At 40.3% G+C, this 22,305-nt stretch overlaps 1 protein-coding gene across 1 annotated transcript in view; it reads left to right on the top strand.

The window, feature by feature from the left end:
* LOC131137647 (diacylglycerol kinase zeta-like) overlaps positions 1-22,305 on the top strand; it is a 52,481-nt gene that overhangs the window by 19,421 nt on the left and 10,755 nt on the right. Inside the window, exons 24-29 of the mRNA XM_058085831.2 lie at positions 1,001-1,080; positions 1,194-1,238; positions 10,092-10,158; positions 13,166-13,206; positions 13,288-13,430; positions 13,994-14,068. Of these exons, the coding sequence (XP_057941814.2) occupies positions 1,001-1,080; positions 1,194-1,238; positions 10,092-10,158; positions 13,166-13,206; positions 13,288-13,430; positions 13,994-14,068 (451 nt within the window). The remainder of the gene's footprint in view (positions 1-1,000; positions 1,081-1,193; positions 1,239-10,091; positions 10,159-13,165; positions 13,207-13,287; positions 13,431-13,993; positions 14,069-22,305) is intronic.

Raw genomic sequence — 22,305 nt, 5'->3', positions numbered from 1 at the left:
CTGAGCGCTGACCCCCTCCAACCTCTGCAGCCGTGTTGGCAGCACTCGTACGTCTATTTTCCCAAACACAAGCTGTGCATATATAACGCTGAGTTTGAGCACTCAACTTAACATTTTTTTTTTTTTACACTTTTTTTTCATGATTTGACCGGTTCTATGACTTATACTCCGGAACAGTTTTTTCCTACATTGACAGCCACAAGAGGGCGCTCTATGTTATGTTGTTTAGACTATAGTTATGTTGACTACCACCTATTCCGGGTTCGTTAACACAGTGTTTTTCAACCTTTTTTGAGCCACAGCACGTTTTTTTATGTTGGAAAAATTTTGCGGCACACAAATAACCAACATTATTTGCTTCTTTCAGCTTTTTCCTGATTACGGACTTTTGATCCGCATACTAATTTTAACCAACAATGTTCCAAAATGTCACCACTACCTCTCACGTGCATCACTAAGTCTATTAGCGGAACGAGGCAATCAGCTATGTGTTGCCACACGGACGAATATTACATTGCTCTGCCAGTCTTTACACCAATGGCACGCGACAATGACATAATATTTGCAGAAAATTATTAATACATGTTAATTAAAAAAGCGATATTGAATAATTCCTCACTGAAACACCTGACGATTTCTCACGGCACACAACACAGTTGTTGAAAACAGAAAAACAGACGTCTATTTAGCCTGTTTTTCTCCATTTTATTGTTATTACTACAACAATAAATGAAGATTAATTGTCTGTTCTTGGTCTCTGATTTTATAGAATAAATTCCCCCTCCAAAATCGATTGCTTCTGCATCTCTCACCGTCCCATAGACTGGAGCTCGCTACACGCTCTGTACACACACAGGAGCTGCTGGGACGTATTCCTGTTTATTATACTGTATATTAAAAAGGCTTAACATTCCACACATGGTCCAGGGTTTGCTCAGGTTTGATGTAAAAGGATATCGAAGTGCACTCGGGTAATTGTCTTGCGTCTGTGTGTCCCCAGCCATTCCTCTGGGATTGATTGTGGTTCCTGGAGACAGCGACTTAGAGACGTGCAGAGAGCATATCCAGCGCTTACATGAGGTGAGACGTGACGGCGGGGACGGATCCGAGTGAATGGAAATAGTCGCTCATTGAAGGAATGGTGGACGGGCCGCTTTTTCCTTACCTTTCTATACTTCCGTCTGTCTATCCAGGACTTCTGTTCTATCCATTCACCTTCCAGAAGTGGGGGAGCGCAGGTTGGTTGTCTGATTCTGGAGATCCTTGTAGTTTTAGGACTTATAACTTTATTGTGAACACAAAGGGCTCTAATTGCAGTCCAGTGGTAATTTGGTCAGCCAATTTGCTAATTAAACTGGACTGTGCCAAGATGGGCGTGGCGGCGCACCATGGGAGGTGTCCACATTTTCAGCGTAGCGCAGTGACAAATTCGTCAGCATTTTTATTATTTGTTAGCATTATTGTTTTGAGACGCCAAACTGTCCCCAGCAACTAGCTGGAACTACTTTCCTCAGCACTGAAATCCAACCAGAACTCAGGACTCAGGACAGGAAGTAGGGAGGGAGTCGCTGTTGACGGACTTCACGGCTTATACAACTTCATGTCAAAAAAAATCTGAACTATCCCTTTAAATTCTCTCATGCTTTCTCTCATCCCTCTTTTACCACTTGCGTTGGTGGGAGGATGGAGGTGTGGGTGCGCGGCGCTGCGCCAGACTGCTCACAAAATTTGCAAAGTGCGCTAGCCACACCCCGTTGATATAAATAAGAAAATATGAAGATGAAATGACCGGAGGACTATAACCTTGTACATCACAGTCTATCATAGCATCCTGTTGACATTCTCTTCAATGAGGTAAAAGGTCAACATAGTCACATAATGGCTTTTGCAAAGGCCAGCACCAACTTGTACACATCCATTGATAGCTACTTTGTTTGTCATTAGAAAAGATTTATACTCGTAATTGGCCAATTATCGCCACCGATATTATATATTGACGCATATCGACATATAGGCTTTTATTCACGTCTGATCAGAGATCAAAAGCAGAACTAATGTGGCGCAACATTCCCCAAACCTACACGGTTAAATCGGGGTGGTCACCCAAACACTGCAGCCGCCATTTTTTCGGTTACATTTCCCATTCATATTACCCAATATAGTCCATATAATCAAAGAAAATCAGCCATTTAAGACATGAATACGACATGTGCTTATGTGTGTGTTGCAATAAATATTGCTTGAACATGTGGACAGGAAGTGACATCAGAGTTTTGCTTGGATTACGGCCACAATGTTAACGCATGTTATTATTATTATTATTATTATTATTATGATTGTAACACCATGAAATTAAATTACTGTAGGCTGCACGGTGGTTGAGTGGTTAGCGCGCAGGCCTCACAGGTGGGAGACCCGAGTTCAATTCCACCCTCGACCATTTCTGTGTGGAGTTTGCATGTTCATGCGTGGGTTTTTTTTTTTACTCCGGTTTCCTCCCACATTCCAAAAAACATGCTAGGTTAATTAGCGACTCCAAATTGTCTATAGGTATGAATGTGAGTGTGAATGGTTGTTTGTCTATATGTACCCTGTGATTGGCTGGCAACCAGTCCAGCGTGTTACCCTGCCACTCGCCTGAAGTCAGCTGGGATAGGCTCCAGCGAGAATAAGCGGTAGAAAATGAATGAATGATGATCGAGTGAACTGCGAGACGCCTGTAAATACATTTGGCATATTTCCATTTTTTTTTTCCTCAGCGGTTGTTGAATAGTTTATGGAAAACTTTCAAGTGGGCCAATTACGCTGGCCAGAACCTGATGTGCCTGCGTGTATTTGACTGTTCGGTGCAGATCAAGGCGCACACCGTCAAGACTTTAATGAGAAGCCCATTACGTTGCTGGTTGCAAAGTTTTAAGATTCAGCGGCCACAAGATGAGAAATGTCTTTTTGATTAGTTTGGGCAATCAGCGTTTGAAACACGCTCTACCGACGCTCTACCAACGGGTCAAGTTGGTTAAATCACTTTGCATTGTAAGCACTTCAATCGTTAGGTTTGAGTTTCTGTCACAGTCGCTTCCAATAACAAAACAGAACCTAAAATTGTGTCGTGTCCAAGCAAATTAAGAGAGATGTGTTTCAGCGGGAAGCGCTAATTAAGCCGGACTCCATTCCGCTGTCTGAACCGGGTAATATTAGCTAACTAGTAAAGCAGCAATTAAGCCATCTGTCCAATTAGAGCATGTCCAGTTAGCGCGTAGAAGACTACCATGCCAAGCACTGCATGTTCATCTTGCTTCATTCCGAGGTTCGTTCCCTTGCACAATTACATCTCAATAAATAATAATAATAAAAAAAAAGGTTACATGTGACCAACCTACTGAAAGAAGTTTGCCAGAGGGATCAATGTGTGTTGCCTTTCTAACATCCGCCTTGATATTTTATTGGTGCACACATGAAATGAAATGCCGGTGCTAACAACAAACACCCACACACAAAATCTGAAAAGGTTCTGCACTCAAGGGGTTGCATTGCACAACACACAACATGCACACGCTTACTCAGATACAATTTGGCCCGGAACAGGATCACAGAAAAAAACATTAGATTCCAAAGCAGATATTCACATTTGTTTGTTCTTGTTATCGAAATAAGCAAATCCAATTGTTTATTTGTGTGATTCAATTTTCTAATAATATCGTATTTTCCGGCACTTTTTGTCATAGGTTGGCTGTTCCTGTGACTTATACTCCAGAGCAAATTATAAATAATAATAATAATACATTTTAGGGGCGGCACAGTGGTCTAGTGGTTAGCGCGCAGACCTCACAGCTAGGAGACCAGGGTTCAATTCCACCCTCGGCCATCTCTGTGTGGAGTTTGCATGTTCTCCCCGTGCATGCGTGGGTTTTTTCTCCGGGTACTCCGGTTTCCTCCCACATTCCAAAAACATGCTAGGTTAATTAGCGACTCCAAATTGTCCATAGGTATGAATGTGAGTGTGAATGGTTGTTTGTCTAAATGAGAATTTGAAGGTAGCATTAGCATTTCATGCTTAGGGCAACACTTTTACTCTGAATTGGTAGTTTTGGCCCCCACTGTACACAGTACATGTATGGCGAAATAATAACAAATATAGCAACTTCTTATCAATCCGTATTCATTTCAGACTTAAAGTAATGTACCAAACCATATCTGGTTAAACCACACCCACTTCTGATTTATGACCCGCCCACTCTGAGTACAGATACAAATAATTTAGGTGGGTGAACAGATAGTGGTGTACTCACTCATCCCTAATATATACTTATGTACATGGACACAACATTACACACATGATTGCAAACAATGATGGGAGATGACAGTAGACTTATGTAGTAGAATCTACTTCTACTCCAATTGGGACAAATTAGTAAAAGTTGTCGCTGGTAGAGGGTTTGAATCCAGACCCAGGGATGGTTGGATCAGTTCCTGTTTCGAGCTCAAACTACCAATGTGCTCTTTGTTTCATTCTAACTTTTTAGCGTATTTCCACAGCATTTCAGCCAAGTTTCAGCGTCCATTCTAAATTTTCAAAGCGAGTCTGTTTCGCTTCTGCTTTTTTTTCATTTACACGCAATGTCTGCTGATAGTCCATCATGTAGTTTTTTGTCAAATTGCTGGCATTGCCAACTTTCTTTGTTATGATTGTCGGGGTATTTCGCAGTCTCACTCAATTAAAGAATGAGTCTTCATTTGGGGACTCGATTCAGTAGAATGATACAAAACAGAGTAAATGGACTAGTTTGTTTAACAGAATGTTATACAATACCTGAGACTGTGTATGGAAATTTGCGTTAAAAACCGAATCCTACCTAAACTGTGGTGTTGGATAATGAAGGCTACATTATTATTTGAATAAGCAGTTATGTGTGGAAGAACCATACACAGTTTGATCACCAGCCGTGGGATTTTGGAATCCACTCATATAGCAAAAGTTGCCGCAACATCAGCCGCAACATTGTTGCGTCGCTAACTCTTACCGGAAGAATATTCCATTCCCAAATTGTGGCGGTTGTCTCTACGGTGTCGTCTTTGAGGATCAAGTTCAGTCCCGAGACGGGATTGCCTTCAGTGATGATAAGCCTTTTCCCAGCGATGGAAAGCATCGCCTCACACTACAGTCAGGCGCTTGTGTGTGTGTGTGTGTGTGTGTGTGTGTGTGTGTGTGTGTGTGTGTGTATATACCGCTATCTCAAACCGAGGCGATACAGCAGACGAGCAAAACAAAGCACAATAAACTGCGGCATAAGCAGTCAACGTTTTAGCTGCATGCAACATTTGTTGTGCTGTTCTTTACAAAATGGAACATAATTCAATTTTGAACCCGGGAAATACCTAAATGATATTAGCAATGAAGTCTGTAAAATTAAATAATTAAAAATAAAAAAAAAATCAGAAAATTTTTAACTATAATGATGAAAATGGTAATCTTAATGATGATTATAATGATGGTAAAAATGATAATGATTATAACAATAATAATGATAATAATAATAATAATAATATTACAATGATAATAATAACAGGGGAAACATGATTATATCTTGCAAAAAGGGGTAAGCATTTATAAGCTTTTGCTTCAGCCTACTCCTTTTGGGCTTGGGATCAGATACAGTAAAGTCTCGTTATATCGATATTGTCGGGAGTCGGAAAAAATATCGATATAACCGGACTGTCGATATATCCGATCCCGCGCCGAACTGCATTAAAAGTGGGCAATAATGCACTCGACATTGTGGCCAGCTATGTGGGGCGGGTTGAGCATGACCTGTGAACCAGGAAGTGCGGGAATCGGTGTGTGTGTGCTGTGCTCTGGTGGTGGAAGTGTGAAAAATAAAGTTGACTGGAAGCAGCCGTTCGCCGTGTTCTTTTTTGGTATTGAAATCCTTAAGCAAAGATTGATTTAAGCTGCTTTTGTATCGATATAAGCAGACCAAATTGGCTGGCAGGAGATGAAAAGGGCATCGTAGTAACCGGATTATCATAATAACCGGGTATCGTACTAACGGAACTAATTATATCATAAAAGACTAGAAATTTGCCGGGAAATGAAAATAGTATCGTAATAAGCAGTAATTCGTTATAACCGATATCGATATAACAAGACTTTACTGTAGTTGAATACAAATGTAAATAATGGAAAGTTATATTTTGATTGATGTAAGAAATGCACTGTAATGATTCATATATTTGCCCAAATAAAGTAAAAAAAAAACAGGCTGTTGAATTTATTGGCAAGAAACAGAAAAATACAAAAACTATACAAAAACACAAAAATGCTCTCGGTATTAATAAAGCATTCAAATAATTTCCACTTAAAATAGCATCTTTACGCCTGCCAAATGTTGTTCACAGACATGCTTTAGGCTGTGTTATTTCCTCCTTAACGACTTCAAATATTAGTTTATCCGCATGATTTAAAAAAAAATGCTCAATGGTAATTTCACAGTTTGGGATTTTAAAACAAATGTATTTCTGGTCTAGCAAAGCAAGCCACTAAAATTCACTCAGCATATTGCGCATCAACATGATGCACTCATGAAGGTGGAAGGTGAGAAAACATCCTTAAAAAAAAAAAAAAACAACCAGTCATGAGTGGCTTTGTGTTTTCCGTGGTTTATGGTGATTATTTTCTATCCTCTGCTAATTTATTAGAAAACAAGCTCCCTTAATGCACTACCCCCCCTCCCCCCCAGGCCCCCGTAGCACCAAACACGGTGGGAGAGGATAGAAACAAATTATTTTTTGTCTGTCTTTCATCTTGGCGTCCGGGGGGGGGGGTGTTTGTCGCTGCCAAGAATCTTGTGATGCCGTGATGCTGTCATACTCTGTCACGGTGACTCGTGCAAACTGGGGAATGCGGTCGCTGTTGCTTTTATAACGCCATGCTGGCCCAGCATCGCTTTTTTTTTATCGTGTGCCGAACTCAAGCGGCGTTCATGTTGTTGTCGACAGAAATAGCATTTGCTCATTTACATCCGGTAATTTTATGAGGTACATTTTTTTTACTTTTCACAATGCGCAACTTTATATACATTTTAAATGTTACATCCAAATGAATTACACGATTATGAATACCGCTTGAGAGTTGCTGTGAATCATTGTGTTGCGTAGCAACTAGATGGATGCAGCGCTGCTTAATCTTCTGCTCTCATGACTGATGATGGTTATAGATTAACTTTTACCTCATCACATCGATTTTTTTTTGCAGTACATTCGACACTTTTACACACTTTTGCAGCCGGCACAGAACCACTAGCTCTCTTTATTACAAAGGCCAATACCATACGTATCTTGATATACTCCGAATGATACAAAACGCATGCAGGATGAAGCTCATCACTTCCAATGATACAATATGGTGGACTTAAAGATCTAAAAATCATTCCAGATAAAAAATATTAACATTTCTCTCAAATATTGTTCACAAATTTGTCTAAATGTGTGATAGTGAGCACTAATCCATCCCACCTCACTGGTGTGCTCATCAGACATCAGACTCATCGTGATTAGTGTAGAGATGTGCCTTAGACTGTCCACAATAAAAGGCCACATTGAAATGTGCACTTTTTTTTTTTAATTTATTTTATCATTTTCACACACATTATTTGCATAGAGATTGTTAATTGTGGTCCACTCCTCATCGATGGCTGTGCAAAGTTGCTGGATAACAATGGGAACTGGTACAAGATGTCGTATACGCCGGTCAAACATGCTCAATGGGTGATATGTCCGGTGAGTATGCTGGCGATGCAAGGTCCATGCAACATGGGGCCGTGCATTATATTGCTGAAACATTCTTAATTTCTTAATTTATTTCAGACACGCATTCTATGTTTCATTATTGTTTCTCACATATACACTTACAATACAATACACTTACAATATCTACTTATATATATATATATATATATATATATATATACATACACACACAACACCTCATTACTACACATGTCTGAAAGGGAGCAGGAAGAAGCAAAGCTTATTAAATCCTACCCCTTCTCCACGCCATAGCAGTTACTAATTCAATAAATGATTTTTCCACACATATAATCACACAATCTTACATAAGACAAAACGACAAAAGAAGAGTGGGAACATCGATCACCCCAGCAAAACCCCAGGACATTGCCGAAGCACACCACCAACCCTGCCAGCCAACCCACCTGGCCCCCGACTCATGCACCCACCTAGTGCCCAGCAGTCCCCGCACACACCGCTGCCCTCCAATAAGAAGCCATTTTGAATGGACCCACAAGAAACATGAGTATGGCTGGCGTATATGACAGCTTGTACCAGTTCCCATTGTTATCCAGCAACTTTGCGCAGCCATTGAAGAGGAGTGGACCACAATTAACAATCTCTATGCGAATAAGATGTGTTGCACTGCATGAGGCAAATGGTGGTCACAGCAGATACTGAATGGTCCCCAGACCCCCTAATAAAAAAAAAAAAGGTGGCCTTTTATTGCAGACAGTCTAAGGCACACCTTTACAGTAATCACGGTGTCTAATGAGCATCTTGATGTGGAACACCAGTGAGGTGGGCTGGATTATCTCAGCAAAGCAGAAGTGCTCGCTATCACACATTTAGACAGATTTGTGAACAATGTTGGAGAGAAATGGTAATATTGTTTATCTGGAATGAATTTCAGATCTTTGAGTCCATCTCATGAAAAATGGGCATGGACATGTCACCCATTGAGCATGTTTGGCCGGCGTATATGACAGCTTGTACCAGTTCTGTTATCTGTTATCTGTTATCCAGCAACTTTGCGCAGCCATTGAAGAGTAGTGGACCACAATTAACAATCTCTATGCGAATGAGGCAAATGGTGGTCACAGCAGATACTGAATGGTCCCCAGACCCCCTAATAAATTATAATAATAAATATTTGAGTCCATCTCGTGAAAAATGGGCATGGACATGTCACCCATTGAGCATGTTTGGCCGGCGTATATGACAGCTTGTACCAGTTCTGTTATCTGTTATCCAGCAACTTTGCACAGCCATTGAAGAGTAGTGGACCACAATTAACAATCTCTATGCGAATGAGGCAAATGGTGGTCACAGCAGATACTGAATGGTCCCCAGACCCCCTAATAAATTATAATAATAAATATTTGAGTCCATCTCGTGAAAAATGGGCATGGACATGTCACCCATTGAGCATGTTTGGCCGGCGTATATGACAGCTTGTACCAGTTCTGTTATCTGTTATCCAGCAACTTTGCACAGCCATTGAAGAGTAGTGGACCACAATTAACAATCTCTATGCGAATGAGGCAAATGATGGTCACAGCAGATACTGAATGGTCCCCAGACCCCCTAATAAATTATAATAATAAATATTTGAGTCCATCTCGTGAAAAATGGGAGCAAAAAGTGTTTATATTTTTGTTGAGTATATTTATATATACTTTGTATGCAGCAACGTGCCTCCATGCTGGTCAATTCTATTTAGTTTTCATCACTTTCTAATGAACAAAAATCCCAGGACAGGACAGGGCATGAAAACAGGAACATTTCATGGGAACACAGGATGTTTGGTCCCCTTAGCCATTAGAGGTGCCTTGTGCAATAGAGAATGCCTGAAATAGAATTCAGCAAGTTATTAGTGAACACAAAGTTGGGAGTTAAGTCCACAGCATCAGCGTGGGGTCGAGGGTGGTAGGAAGAAATTGATAAAAAATCCAGACTTTTTTTTTTGTCTGTGTCGCTAAAGCCCTGTTGCTCATTTATTTAGTCTTGGCTATGTGGACCGACGGCGATGTTTGTATCCGTGTCAGAGGAGTCCGACAGTGCAGTACAGAGCAGGAGTTCATATTATATTTTTCTCTGAAAACATCACACTCTTGTTTGGAACTTACAGTCCAAAACTAGTCCATTTGTTCCGTTCTTGATCTAAAGTTTCAGTCGTATTCCTGATGTGCTTCATAAAGGCATAACCATGAGTGATCTATCATTTTGTTCAACGGTTATTAATGAAGTGGCTGCAGTATGTGTACTACAATATTGTTCTTCAGCACTTTTAATTTGTTTTTTAGGAGGACACTGCAAAGACGAAGAATCTGTCCTCGCAGCGATTATCCCCAAAGTGGTGTTTCCTTGATTGTAAGTTCCACAACACACAATGATCAATCTGTTCCGTAGCTGTAAGCAATTAGAGGACCAGAATGTATGCATAAAGACCAGCGTGTCCTCACAGTGACATTTTAATGCGACCCCCAAATACATGACAATAAAAATACGAACATTAGTGCACATGTTCACATCCTCATTACGGATCTTATAAAACGATTTTTTTTTTTTTAGCCAGCTCGGAGGATGCTGGAACTTTGCAGCGAAACTTTACTTTTAATGAAGTTTCATGCCGTCAGCCGATCAGATGGCTGCAAAGAGAAACAACCCACGCAGTTTGTTATTTTTATTTGTTAACGGAGTATTCGCCAACCTCATGACATCGATAAACACTGCAGGCGTGCACAAGACATTGTCTTACATATTATATACATATTAGACACCTGTCAAAGTCTGTACTGGAACTTATTAGCTTATATATTTTTTAATGTTGTTTTACAGCTTCTGGTGTAGCCATTGTACTTAGTTCATGAAGTCTTCTAGTGATACCTTCACTCCTGCCCCCTGCAGGTTGTTCTTGGTGTCACTAGCAGTTGTTTTAGGGTCTTGTTTTCCTCGGTCTGCCTGTTGGTTCTCTATTCTTTTATTGCTAGAATTTGCCTTCCACCTAATTTTCTACCTAATTGTGCATTTTTAAACTGTATTACAGAAAGCAGGAAGTGAACAAATGTACAAGGATGAAGAGTCTTGAACCAGTCATGATATATATTATATTATTATTATATAGTGATATTATTATATAGTGATATATATATATATCACTATAGTGATATATATATATATCACTATATGGACAGTTACTATGGTACACATTATGTCATTGTATGGTCATATCACCTCGTACCTCGGTACGGGACAAAAAATTTAAAAAAAACATTTTTTTTTAAACTTAAACTGTATCATGGAAAGCAGGAAGTGAACAAATGTAACGGTTACTGATTGTAAAAGTTTAATGAGCTTTGCTTCTTCCTACTCCTTTTGGACATGGGGACCTGTGCCGATTTTAGGGTCTTGTTTTCCTCTATACAGGAATATATAAAAATCTATATATTCCTGTTGGACATCTGTCATTAATACACCAGTTTCCTTTTTAGGACATTCAAAATGGTTGCAGCGGTGGCTGTGACCAATGGTTCCATCTTCTCTCAGATTTCCATTTGTTTTTCACTTATAGACACAGCTCTAGTTTTGATGTTTCATTTCATGAAATGCTAAATCTCTCTTACCCGACCTGAAACTTAGCTTAGACGTTGTGCTATTTATTTATTGAAGAATTAATGCATTAGGGCAAGAAAAAAACAGCCACCAGTGACATGTAGGGCCAAACAAAAAGCTGTGCACTTAGAAGATAAGTGCACACACATATACTGCAGCAACACAGAGTATATGTGTGTGAATGATAGGGACCCATGTAGAAGAGTAAGGTTCCAGGGAGAAGAGATACAGAAGGTGGAGAATTTTAAGTACTTGGTGTCAACAGTTCAGAACAATGGAGAATGTGAAAAGGAGGTGAAGAAGCGTCTGCAGGCAGGATGGAACGGGTGGAGAAAAGCGTGATGTGTGATAGATACAATAAAATGAAAGGAAAGGTATACAAAACAGTGGTGAGATCAGCCATGTTGTTTGCTCTAGAGACAGTGCCACTGAGGAAAAGACAGGTTACATAACGTGACCAAATGATCTCCCTATGCAGCTGTTTTTATAGGCGGAGAGATTAGGATGCTGAGGTTCTTATTGGGAGTGACCAGGATGGATAGGATCAGGAAGGAGTACATCAGAGGGACATTACATGTTAGAGGCCTTGGAGATGAGCATCAGGTGGAAATGAGCTTTTCGTTGTACTGTACTTACTGTAAACACTCTGGAAGACAGTGGATCCAAACAACTCTTGTTGTAAAAGAGAGAAAAAAGCTAGCACAAGGCAACAATATTCTATTTACATCACGTGACCAAATGATCTCAGCTGTTTTTATAGGCAGCGAGATGAGTATGCTGAGGTTTTAATTGGGAGTGACCAGGATGGATAGGATCAGGAAGGAGTACATCAGAGGGACATGTTAGAGGCTTTGGCGATAAAGAATGAGCATCAGGTGGAAATGAGCTTTTCGTTGGTACAGTTTTGTACTGTACTTACTGTAAACACTCTGGAAGACAGCGGATCCAAACAACTCTTGTTATAAACGAGAGAAAAACAGCTAGCACAAGGCAACAATATTACAACAATATATCTGTTTTTATAGGCGAGAGAGCTGAGGATGCTGAGGTTTTTATTGGGAGTGACCAGGATGGATAGGATCAGGAAGGAGTACATCAGAGGGACATGTTAGAGGCTTTGGTGATAAAGTCAGATGCCAGAGATGGTGAAAAAGAATGAGCATCAGATGGAAATGAGCTTTTCGTTGGTACAGTTTTGTACTGTACTTACTGTAAACACTCTGGAAGACAGTGGATCCAAACAACTATTGTTGTAAAAGAGAGAAAAACAGCTAGCACAAGGCAACAATATTCCAACAATATATCTGTTTTTATAGGCGAGAGAGCTGAGGAGGCTTATTTGGCGTGACCAGGATGGATAGGATCAGGAAGGAGGGACATAAAAAATGTTAGATACCTTGGAGATAAAGTCAGAGAGGCCAGACTAAGACGTTTGGGTCATGTCCAGAGGAGAGATAGTGAATATTTTGGTAGAAGGATGCTTCCAGGTAGGAGTCGTAGAGGAAGACCAAAGAGGAGTTTTATGGATGTAGTGAAGATACGTATATCCATATAGAGTGAAGCATATCCATATGCAAATGCGTGAAAGTAAAACCTGAACTGTTGGTCTCTGATCCCAAACATTTTTGGTGTACAGCAAATAGAAAAGCTATGCTAATGCTTCTTATCACTAGCTAACAATGTAGCTCCTCATAGCGGATCTTTGAAAAAGCCAGAACATTCTGTCCCTGTACAGAAGGAATGATTTCTGTGTTTGCTTCCACAGCTACAACCGCTGATCGTTTTTACAGGATAGACAGAGCACAGGTAGGCGCTCGCTCGCTCTTTGGAGCGAATATTGGCGTGCGGTAAACATTTCCCTCTGCATTAAGTCTGCTCTTTCATCAGGAGCATCTCAACTATGTATCTGAAATCTCCCACGAGGAACTCTTCATCCTCGACCCCGAACTGGTTGTGACAATGACAGTTGGCACTTCGCCAACCGCCGTGCCTGATCTGGTACAACCTTCATCCAACTTGACAAACAACGGGTGAGTAGAGTATCGCATTTGTGGACGTATGGAAATGATTATTTGAGTCCCTGCTGGTTCTTGTCAATAATTCTCATCCAACATGACCCCCGTTCAGCATTCTTCCCGTACCCTTAGTCCTCAAAAAGAATTTTGAGTACTGCAGGATCTCAGTCCATCCTTGCAGACTGGGTTAGCAATGTTTTTCTTGGCGAATGTGGTCTTAGCTCCCTTGTGATAATTAGCAAGCTGCTCCTGTGTAATTCCGGGCTGATCCCTCAGTATTGTCCAACTCACCCTTAGCCCACAAGGGGAAATCTTACGTGGGGTTTCAGACTTGACTGTTGTCAGTGGTTTCTATCTCACCAAGCTTCTTGCTAACAAATTTATAAAGACGTCTTGCTGCTTGGTAGGAGATGAAATCATGACTTCAGCCAATCAAATCCAAATAGTGTGTAGTGTATGTATCTCACTATGTTCAAATAAACCTAATCTAACCTACCTAAATAATGCAAACAGCATTAATTAACACCTTGTGTTAATTAAAAAGGCCGGCACATAAACTTTTTTTTTGTAATCTTCAGGGAACAGACCTCCGACGATGTGTTTGTCTTTCCCGTGGCTTCATCTCCCACCCTATCATCTTCTTCTGCTCCCAAGTAAGGACACACTTCACTCATACACATCTTTTCATAGTGGGATTTTCATATTAATTACAATTAGACTTTATACAACCGCAAAGTGGACGAGTGGTTAGCATGTAGGCTAAACAGTCAGGAGATCGGGATGATGTTTTTCATGCTAAAGGCAAAAAGAGGTGATGATGTAACTCCACTGTAGAAGAGAGCATGTTTAGTGCGGGTTTAAGCTGGAAAAATGTCCACAAGAAGTGCATTTTTAAGAACCTATAGAAATACACGCTGCACAGCAACCAGGAAGTGAAGAAATTACGCATTCACACACGTGCACACATGCACATACACACACAGTTCAATGTGAAAATTGTAGTTCATTGTATTATTTTTGTAAAGAAATTGTTATTGTCATGTAAAACAACCGTTTTTTTGTCCTGTGTGTTATATATATATATATATATATATAGTATATATGGCTAAGGCTGCACGGCGGTCGAGTGGTTAGCGCGCAGACCTCACAGCTAGGAGACCTGAGTTCAATTCCACCCTCGGCCATCTCTGTGTGGAGTTTGCATGTTCTCCCCGTGCATGCGTTGGTTTTCTCCGGGTACTCCGGTTTCCTCCCACATTCCAAAAAACATGCTAGGTTAATTATAGCGACTCCAAATTGTCCATAGGTATGAATGTGAGTGTGAATGGTTGTTTGTCTATATGTGCCCTGTGATTGGCTGGCCACCAGTCCAGGGTGTACCCCGCTGGGATAGGCTCCAGTACCCCCGCGACCCTTGTGAGGATAAGCGGTCGAAAATGAATATATGGCTAAATTGTGTGTCAAAGTGAAAGTTATGTTTGAAATGTACCTTCACAAAAAGCAGTTATTCTGAATTTTGAAAAAATTTGTAAAAAATCTGTCACAAATGTCCGGTATCGAGAGAGACCGCTTTTGAAAAATGGCTGTGAATTGGCTCAAAATAAAATAAACTGACTCTCAAGGCATGGTTCACGGCTCTTGGTATTCACGTACATGTACGTGAATAGTCTCAAAAAGTATTCTCAGATCAACAATTTGCAGTCATTTTCTTAGTAGCTCAATTTTTTACCAGATTGCTAACAACAAACCAGTTAGTCGGCATACCCAAAGCAGGAAGAGGTGGCATACGGTATGTTGCTAGCGGTACTTTTAAATGTTTTAAATGCCCTCGGAGCAGCTGGAGGAACTGTTGCTAAATAAACACATCACACATATTTAAGAAGATATCGATGCGGCGCTCCAAACAAACAAAAGGACAGTGAAGTAAACAAGGTCACCTCACAGATACCCACGAAGAAGAAAACACACCAAAAGCCTTTCCTCGGCTGTGTTGGGAAGCTAACGTAGCTCCAGTCGTCATTATTTTTGCTTCTTGTCTTCTCGCCTAACTCTATAACGACTTGTACTGCTGTGTATATCACCCAATTTTTTTTGGGCTATGTCCTTAGTAGGAATACAGTAAAGTCTCGTTATATCGATATTCTCGGGAGTCGGAAAAAATACCGATATAACCGGACTATCCATATATCCGATCCTGCGCCGAACTGCATTAAAAGTGGGCGGATCTTTGATATGGCATGTAATTTTCTCCTTGAGTTCATGGATTGCGTATCTAGCATGCTTTTGTACTACAATACATTTTGTACTACTACAGTAAATAAAAATAAACTTGCGCTGTAGTGATTACCGGTTACCGGGACATAATTCACCCCGGAACTATTGATAGGGAAGGTGTTGCCACCCAGAGGGGTAGGCGCGAGGGACGGGTGTTTTCCGCTGTGTGTGCTGCACTCTGGTGGTGGAAGTGTGAAAAATAAAGTTGACTGGAAGCAGCCGTTCGCCGTGTTCTTTTTTGGTATTGAAATCCTTAAGCAAAGATTGATTTAAGCTGCTTTTGTATCGATATAAGCAGACCAAATTGGCTGGCGGGAGATGAAAAGGGCATCGTAGTAACCGGATTATCATAATAACCGGGTATCGTACTAACGGAGCTAATTATATCATAAAAGACTAGAAATTTGCCGGGAAATGAAAATAGTATCGTAATAAGTAGTAATTTGTTTTAACCGATATCGATATAACGAGACTTTACTGTAATTACAGTAGTTACCTTTTTTATTTTTTATTTAGTCTTTATTTAGCCTTGTCACATGGGGGCACTGCCCCCAGGACTTCATTGTGTTGAGCTGTTTTGTTTGTGAGTCTTGTCACCCATTCCCAGTTTTTGGGGGTGACGGGACCCCATACCCATATATACACAGTACAAGCGGCTCTCCGTTTCTAGATATGATAACGTAATATATTGCAGATATTTGTACACTAACAGCATAGTTGTGTGGATGTGGAGTTTTCGAAAGATTCATTTAGATTTCATTTTGAAGCAATTACTGCAATCAAGCGCTTCCTGTAATTCTCAATGTGACTCCCGCACCTGTTGATTATTGTCGGTGTTCCTTTTTTTTGGCCCGCTATGTAGCTTTCTCAGGTTTGATGCTTGCATTCTCCAGATTGCATGTTTCAGCTCTCCCTCAGATGTTTAATTGGATTTAAATCAGGGTTCATAAGCCCCTTTTCCTCTGCAGGAACTAGGAACGTCTTAGGCAGAGTTTGCAATTCCTGTGTGCAACACACACACACACACACACACACACACACACATATGTTCCTACATTTTCAGTTACCGGTGATTTAATTAGTGTCCACATCTTTTTGTCTGTTTTAAGCCTGACTTAACAAAATAAAGTATCCAGAATAATAAGGTTATTGGAGGCTGTATAAATGACTTGCATGATGGCATCCCTATAGAGAAAATGGTGCCGTTGGTGCTGTGGGATAGAATTGGCTCGCCCTGAATGGTGGCAGTTGGGATTGTTGAGCCTGTTAGAGCGCGAAGCCTGCATGAAGAGTGCTTGCATAATTGTATTCCTTTATGTGTCTGCGCTTATGCGTATGCATTTCTGTGTAGGTGTATACTGTACTTACATGAATAATAGTGCTTATTTACATGTTCGCTGCAGTTTCTTTGCAGAAAGAAAGCAACGTGTTTATTATATGCACATGTCCATATACGCTTCATTGTTTTTAACCCCATGCATGCATGTAGGCATTCACATTTATTATTACAGACACGTAGCGCTACAATTCTCCTTGTTATATTAGATTGGCTTCAGTTTGCTCTATTTTTGTGAGTGACAAACGGACAAATACATGTACTGTCTCAGTTCGATATTATTATTCGTACAGTTTCCTTTCTTTATTGATTAGTGTTGTACATTGTGGATCACAGACATTATGTTAATAAATAAATTATGTTCCAATGGGAGTACAAAAAAAAATCCCGCGAGGCTTACTCAATGTCCGCCTTTTCATTTCGACACATAATTAAATGTATTATTTATTAATATCAAATCCTGTCTTCTTTGGAGATTTGATTTATTTTCCTCATTACAACAGGAAAACTCCCTGTTGAGGACTTGTAAGTAAAAGTTTATACGGATATGTTCACACCCAAAAAAAAATCATAATAAATGGTACACTTTTGTCATCCGACCAAAGGAAGTACAAAGCATATGCATTCAGTCACCAGCTGTATGCTGTCTTAAATACCTTTCTAAAATATAAATTTCTAATTCAGTACACGCATCAACACTCACAGATGGAGACGAAGCTGCAAAGAGAAGACGCTTCCAACTAATTTGTCAAGGCTCATTTTCATCTGCGGTCACCAAACAGATGTTAAGAGACACAATACAACATGTACAATATCAATTCGACAGCATAATCATCATAAAAGTGTACAACATAAGCACAATAAATAGTCAAATTAATGTAAAAAAAAAATACAAGACAGTTGTCAAAGGACCTTAGGAACAAGACGCTAGACCTGCACAACACTAGAACTCATCATTTGGACTCCCTTTGTGCGTGACCCCCCCACACTATAGCAGACATCACCCCCCACCGGCTTCATTAATTCCTCAAGGGCCCTACAAGATGTTTATATACAGAGAAGAAGCTCTCACTGCAGAAAAGGAAGGTTGTGTATTATCTCATAGCTGTAGTACTATGACTACTTGGTCATGGTAATGGTAATGGTTTTATTTCATTTGAACATGCAGCAGATTACAATTGAATGCATCACATAATCAGTTCACAGTTCCACATGTCCAAAAGGAGTAGGAAGAAGCAAAGCTTATTAAATCCTACCCCTCCATAATGGTACTTTTACAATCAGTAACTGTTACATTTGTTCACTTCCTGCTTTCCTAATATAATTGAAGTATTTTTTTTTTATTTATTGTATTAAATTTTATTTTCATGATTATTTTTTTAAATCTTTTTATTTATTTATATATTTGTCACGTACCGAAGTAGGAGGTGATATGAGCATCCAATGCCATAATGGGTACCATAGTAAGTGTCAATATAGTGATACGTATATATAGCACATCATGACTGGTTCAAGACTCTTCATCCTTGTATTTAGCAAATTTATTTTATTTATTTATTTATTTGATAAATTTTTATAAATTTTTTTAAAGTTTTTAAACATTTTTTAAATTTTTTATTTTTTGTCATGTACCGAAGTACAAGGTGATATGAGCATCCAATGCCATAATGGGTACCATAGTAAGTGTCAATATAGTGATATATATAGCACATCATGACTGGTTCAAGACTCTTCATCCTTGTATTTAGCAAACATCAACTGCTTGTATTGTTTCTTGAATTGGCTCATCGTTGTGCATTGTTTGATTTCCTTACTCAATCCATTCCATAGTTTGATTCCACATACTGAAATGCTATGGCTTTTTAACGTAGTCATAGAAGTGTTTCATATGTACTTCTTCCCTGAGATCATATTTCTCTACTCTTGTAGAGAAGTATTGGATGACATTTTTAGCTAATTATTATTAGTTATTTGTAGCCTTATGCATCATTTTAGCTGTTTGAAGATTAACCATAACAAGCAAGTTGGTCCAGAAACTCTTCAAAGACGTCTGGAAGTGGTCCGAGTCCATGTCCGAGTCCATGTCCACGCAGCATTTCTTTGGACGGCCAACAACTCCAGAAGGGGGACCGTGTCCAGGCAAGGGAAAACATGGTCCAATATCGATATCCGTCCATTTTGCCTGATCCTCACCTAGGACCTTTTTGCCTTGGGTGACCCTACCAGAGACATAAACAACTTAGCTCCCGGGATCATTGGGACACACAAACACAGCACCTCTAGTATTCATTTTTTTTCCTGGGGTCTTGCTTACATTCCTTCTGTCTCTGATACAAAAATCCTTGCATAAAATTCCTGCAGACATATTTTACTTTTCTTTGGTTTCATTGAAAGAGCAATGCTAACAACAGCATCCTTTGGCTAATTCATGTGCGAGTACATGTGTATGCTTGTGTTGGCAGTGTGATTTGCAATCCTGAGTGCCTAAAGTGGGAGGATGAGGTGCAGAGATGAGTCGTCCGAGAGGCATTCAGGCCATCGGAGAGAGAGAGAGAGAGAGAGAGAGAGAGGGAATGGAGATGGTAATCTGAAAAAAGGTTGATGGCGAGAGAAATGGAATGCCTGTCAGAGTACTTGAATCACATGGTTTTACTGTACCGGGAGCGCGCACACACACACAGACAAGCGGTGTAGCAGTTAGCCCACACTCGGCCAGAGGTGAACAATATTCCTCCCACTATAATTACATCCCTCTCTTATGCTTCTCTCCATCTCCCTGTCTCACTCTGACAAACACACCTACACACAAAAACATGTTGTTTTTCCTCAAATGTGTCAGAGGTGTAGAAATGTTTAAATATGTAAAAATACCCTTTAAAACGACAAAAATGGCAGTCCCGGGCAATTTTAGCTGACCCTTTTTTCATTTTTTCAAGAAGGTGGATCCGTGTGTTAACTACACAGAAGTGGTTCCCAAACTTTTTCAGACATTTCACTTGAAGCCATGAACCCTCTACTTAAAAAAACACTTAAAAAAACATTAAACCTTCTTAGGTGAATGAACTTGAAATATTGAACATAATTCATCTATCCTCACTAGGGTTGTGTGCATGCTGGAGCCTATCCCAGCTGTCTTTGGTCGAGAAGTGGGAATTGAACCCGGGTGTCCTTGTTGTGTGGCTTGCACACTAACCACTTGCACACAGTGTGGCCCAACATCATTAATTGATTCTTTAATTCTCGGTAAAAAAAAATATTTTGGATGGTGACATTAGGATAAGGCGAGTGGTTAGTTCACAGCCCTCACAGCTAGGAGACCCGAGTTCGATTCCGAGTTTGAGTTTGCATGTTCTCTCCGTGCATGCGTGGGTTTTCTCCGGGTACTCCGGTTTCCTCCCACATTCCAAAAACATGCTAGGTTAATTGGCGACTCCAAATTGTCCATAGGTATGAATGTGAGTGTGAATGGTTGTTTGTCTATATGTGCCCTGTGATTGGCTGGCCACCAGTCCAGGGTGTACCCCGCCTCTGGCACAAAGACAGCTGGGATAGGCTCCAGCACCCCCAAGACCCTCGTGAGAATAAGTGGTAGAAAATGAATGAATTAATTCATTTGTATTTTGGATGGTGACATTAGGATAAGGCTGCACAGTGGTTGAGTGTTTAGTGCACGGGTCTCACAGCTAGGAGATCCGAGTTCGATTCCGAGTTTGCATGTTCTCTCCATGCATGCGTGGGTTTTCTCCGGGTATTCCAGTTTCCTCCCACATTCCCAAAACATGCTAGGTTAATTGGCGACTCTATGAATGTGAGTGTGAATGGTTGTTTGTCTATATGTGCCCTGTGATTGGCTGGCCACCAGTCCAGGGTGTACCCTGCCTCTGGCACAAAGACAGCTGGGATAGGCTCCAGCACCCCCAAGACTCTCGTGAGGATAAGTGGTAGAAAATGAATGAATTAATTCATTTGTATTTTGGATGGTGACATTAGGATAAGGCTGCACAGTGGTTGAGTGTTTAGTGCACGGGTCTCACAGCTAGGAGACCCGAGTTCGATTCCGAGTTTGCATGTTCTCTCCATGCATGCGTGGGTTTTCTCCGGGTATTCCATGTTGGCATCCTTAATTTGAGCTTCACTTTTTTGTCCACTCAGGATTCAGACATAAGGGTAGCTTTATGGAAGGTGCTATTGTACGGGATCATGTGTTGTGTTCAAGGGGTTCCAGCACAGGCTTGTAGGAAAATGTATTTTCTGTTAATATTTTTGGGTGTCTGGATTAATTGGATTTGCATTATCAGGTTTTCAACAAAATTTAGGACTTTTTAAAATCATTTTTTGATAATACAATATAAAACCTTTAGGAACTTTCCATCCGTGCTTAATATATTTTCCATTCACCGGCTTCAACCATGCATTAAATAGATTGTTCTGAAGCCATAATGAACTTGCACCCATCTTAATGGTAATTCAGCTTAGCTGTGGGCCACTCCAACACACCGCGGCTCGTGCACAGCAAGCACCCAGGCTGGTTGTACTCCATAAATTCCGACCAAGCACGGGGGACTGCTTGTTGATTAAAAAAAATATATGGTTGTATCTTGATGTAAAAAGTATTATAGTAGTTTTACTGGAGGTTGCTGCATGGTTGGTAGTTTCCTTGCTAGACTAATAAGTCCCTCCACTATCTAAACTACCCCTCGTCATCCTGCGGTCACATATGGTGGATATTTATTTATTTACACTGTAGACTACTAACCCAGGAAGTCTACCAACCCCTCTAAAATCACGGACATGCCCCCCTAAGCAAACGCTTCAACCTACGCAAACTTCTAGTGGAATGTTGCTCCAGCCTACCAGGGAAAGCTCGTCACCGCCACGAGCCAACGTACCGCCTGCCTCGAGGAGTACCTGCAAGCAAACACAAACACGCTGGCATCAGGACAAAAGCTCTCCCACCCACTGACATAAAACAAGGCATCAAACCATGCAATTTGCGCAACAGCTTCCCACCGAGCTACGCGGCATATTGATATGAAATAAAATGGATTCCAATTAAGCAAACCGACTAACAAGCCACTCATAAAATGAACATAAAGGTCATTTTCATGCATGGGGATTGTATCATTGATCTCCTCAGCCCCAACAAATAAACAAAGATTGATTGATACAATGTATAACTTATTTATAACGCTGTTATAATATATTATATTAGAATAAAAAATAAATTTTAAATAATATATATAATAATAAATTAAAATATATTGAATTAATTCATTCATT

Source organism: Doryrhamphus excisus, linkage group LG17 (assembly GCF_037039965.1).
Source record: "Doryrhamphus excisus strain RoL-2023G ecotype Guam linkage group LG17, RoL_Dexc_Guam_v1.1, whole genome shotgun sequence".
Lineage (NCBI taxonomy): Eukaryota > Metazoa > Chordata > Actinopteri > Syngnathiformes > Syngnathidae > Doryrhamphus > Doryrhamphus excisus.
The sequence above is the reverse complement of the archived record's forward strand: the minus strand, read 5'-3'. Positions and strand labels throughout refer to the sequence as shown.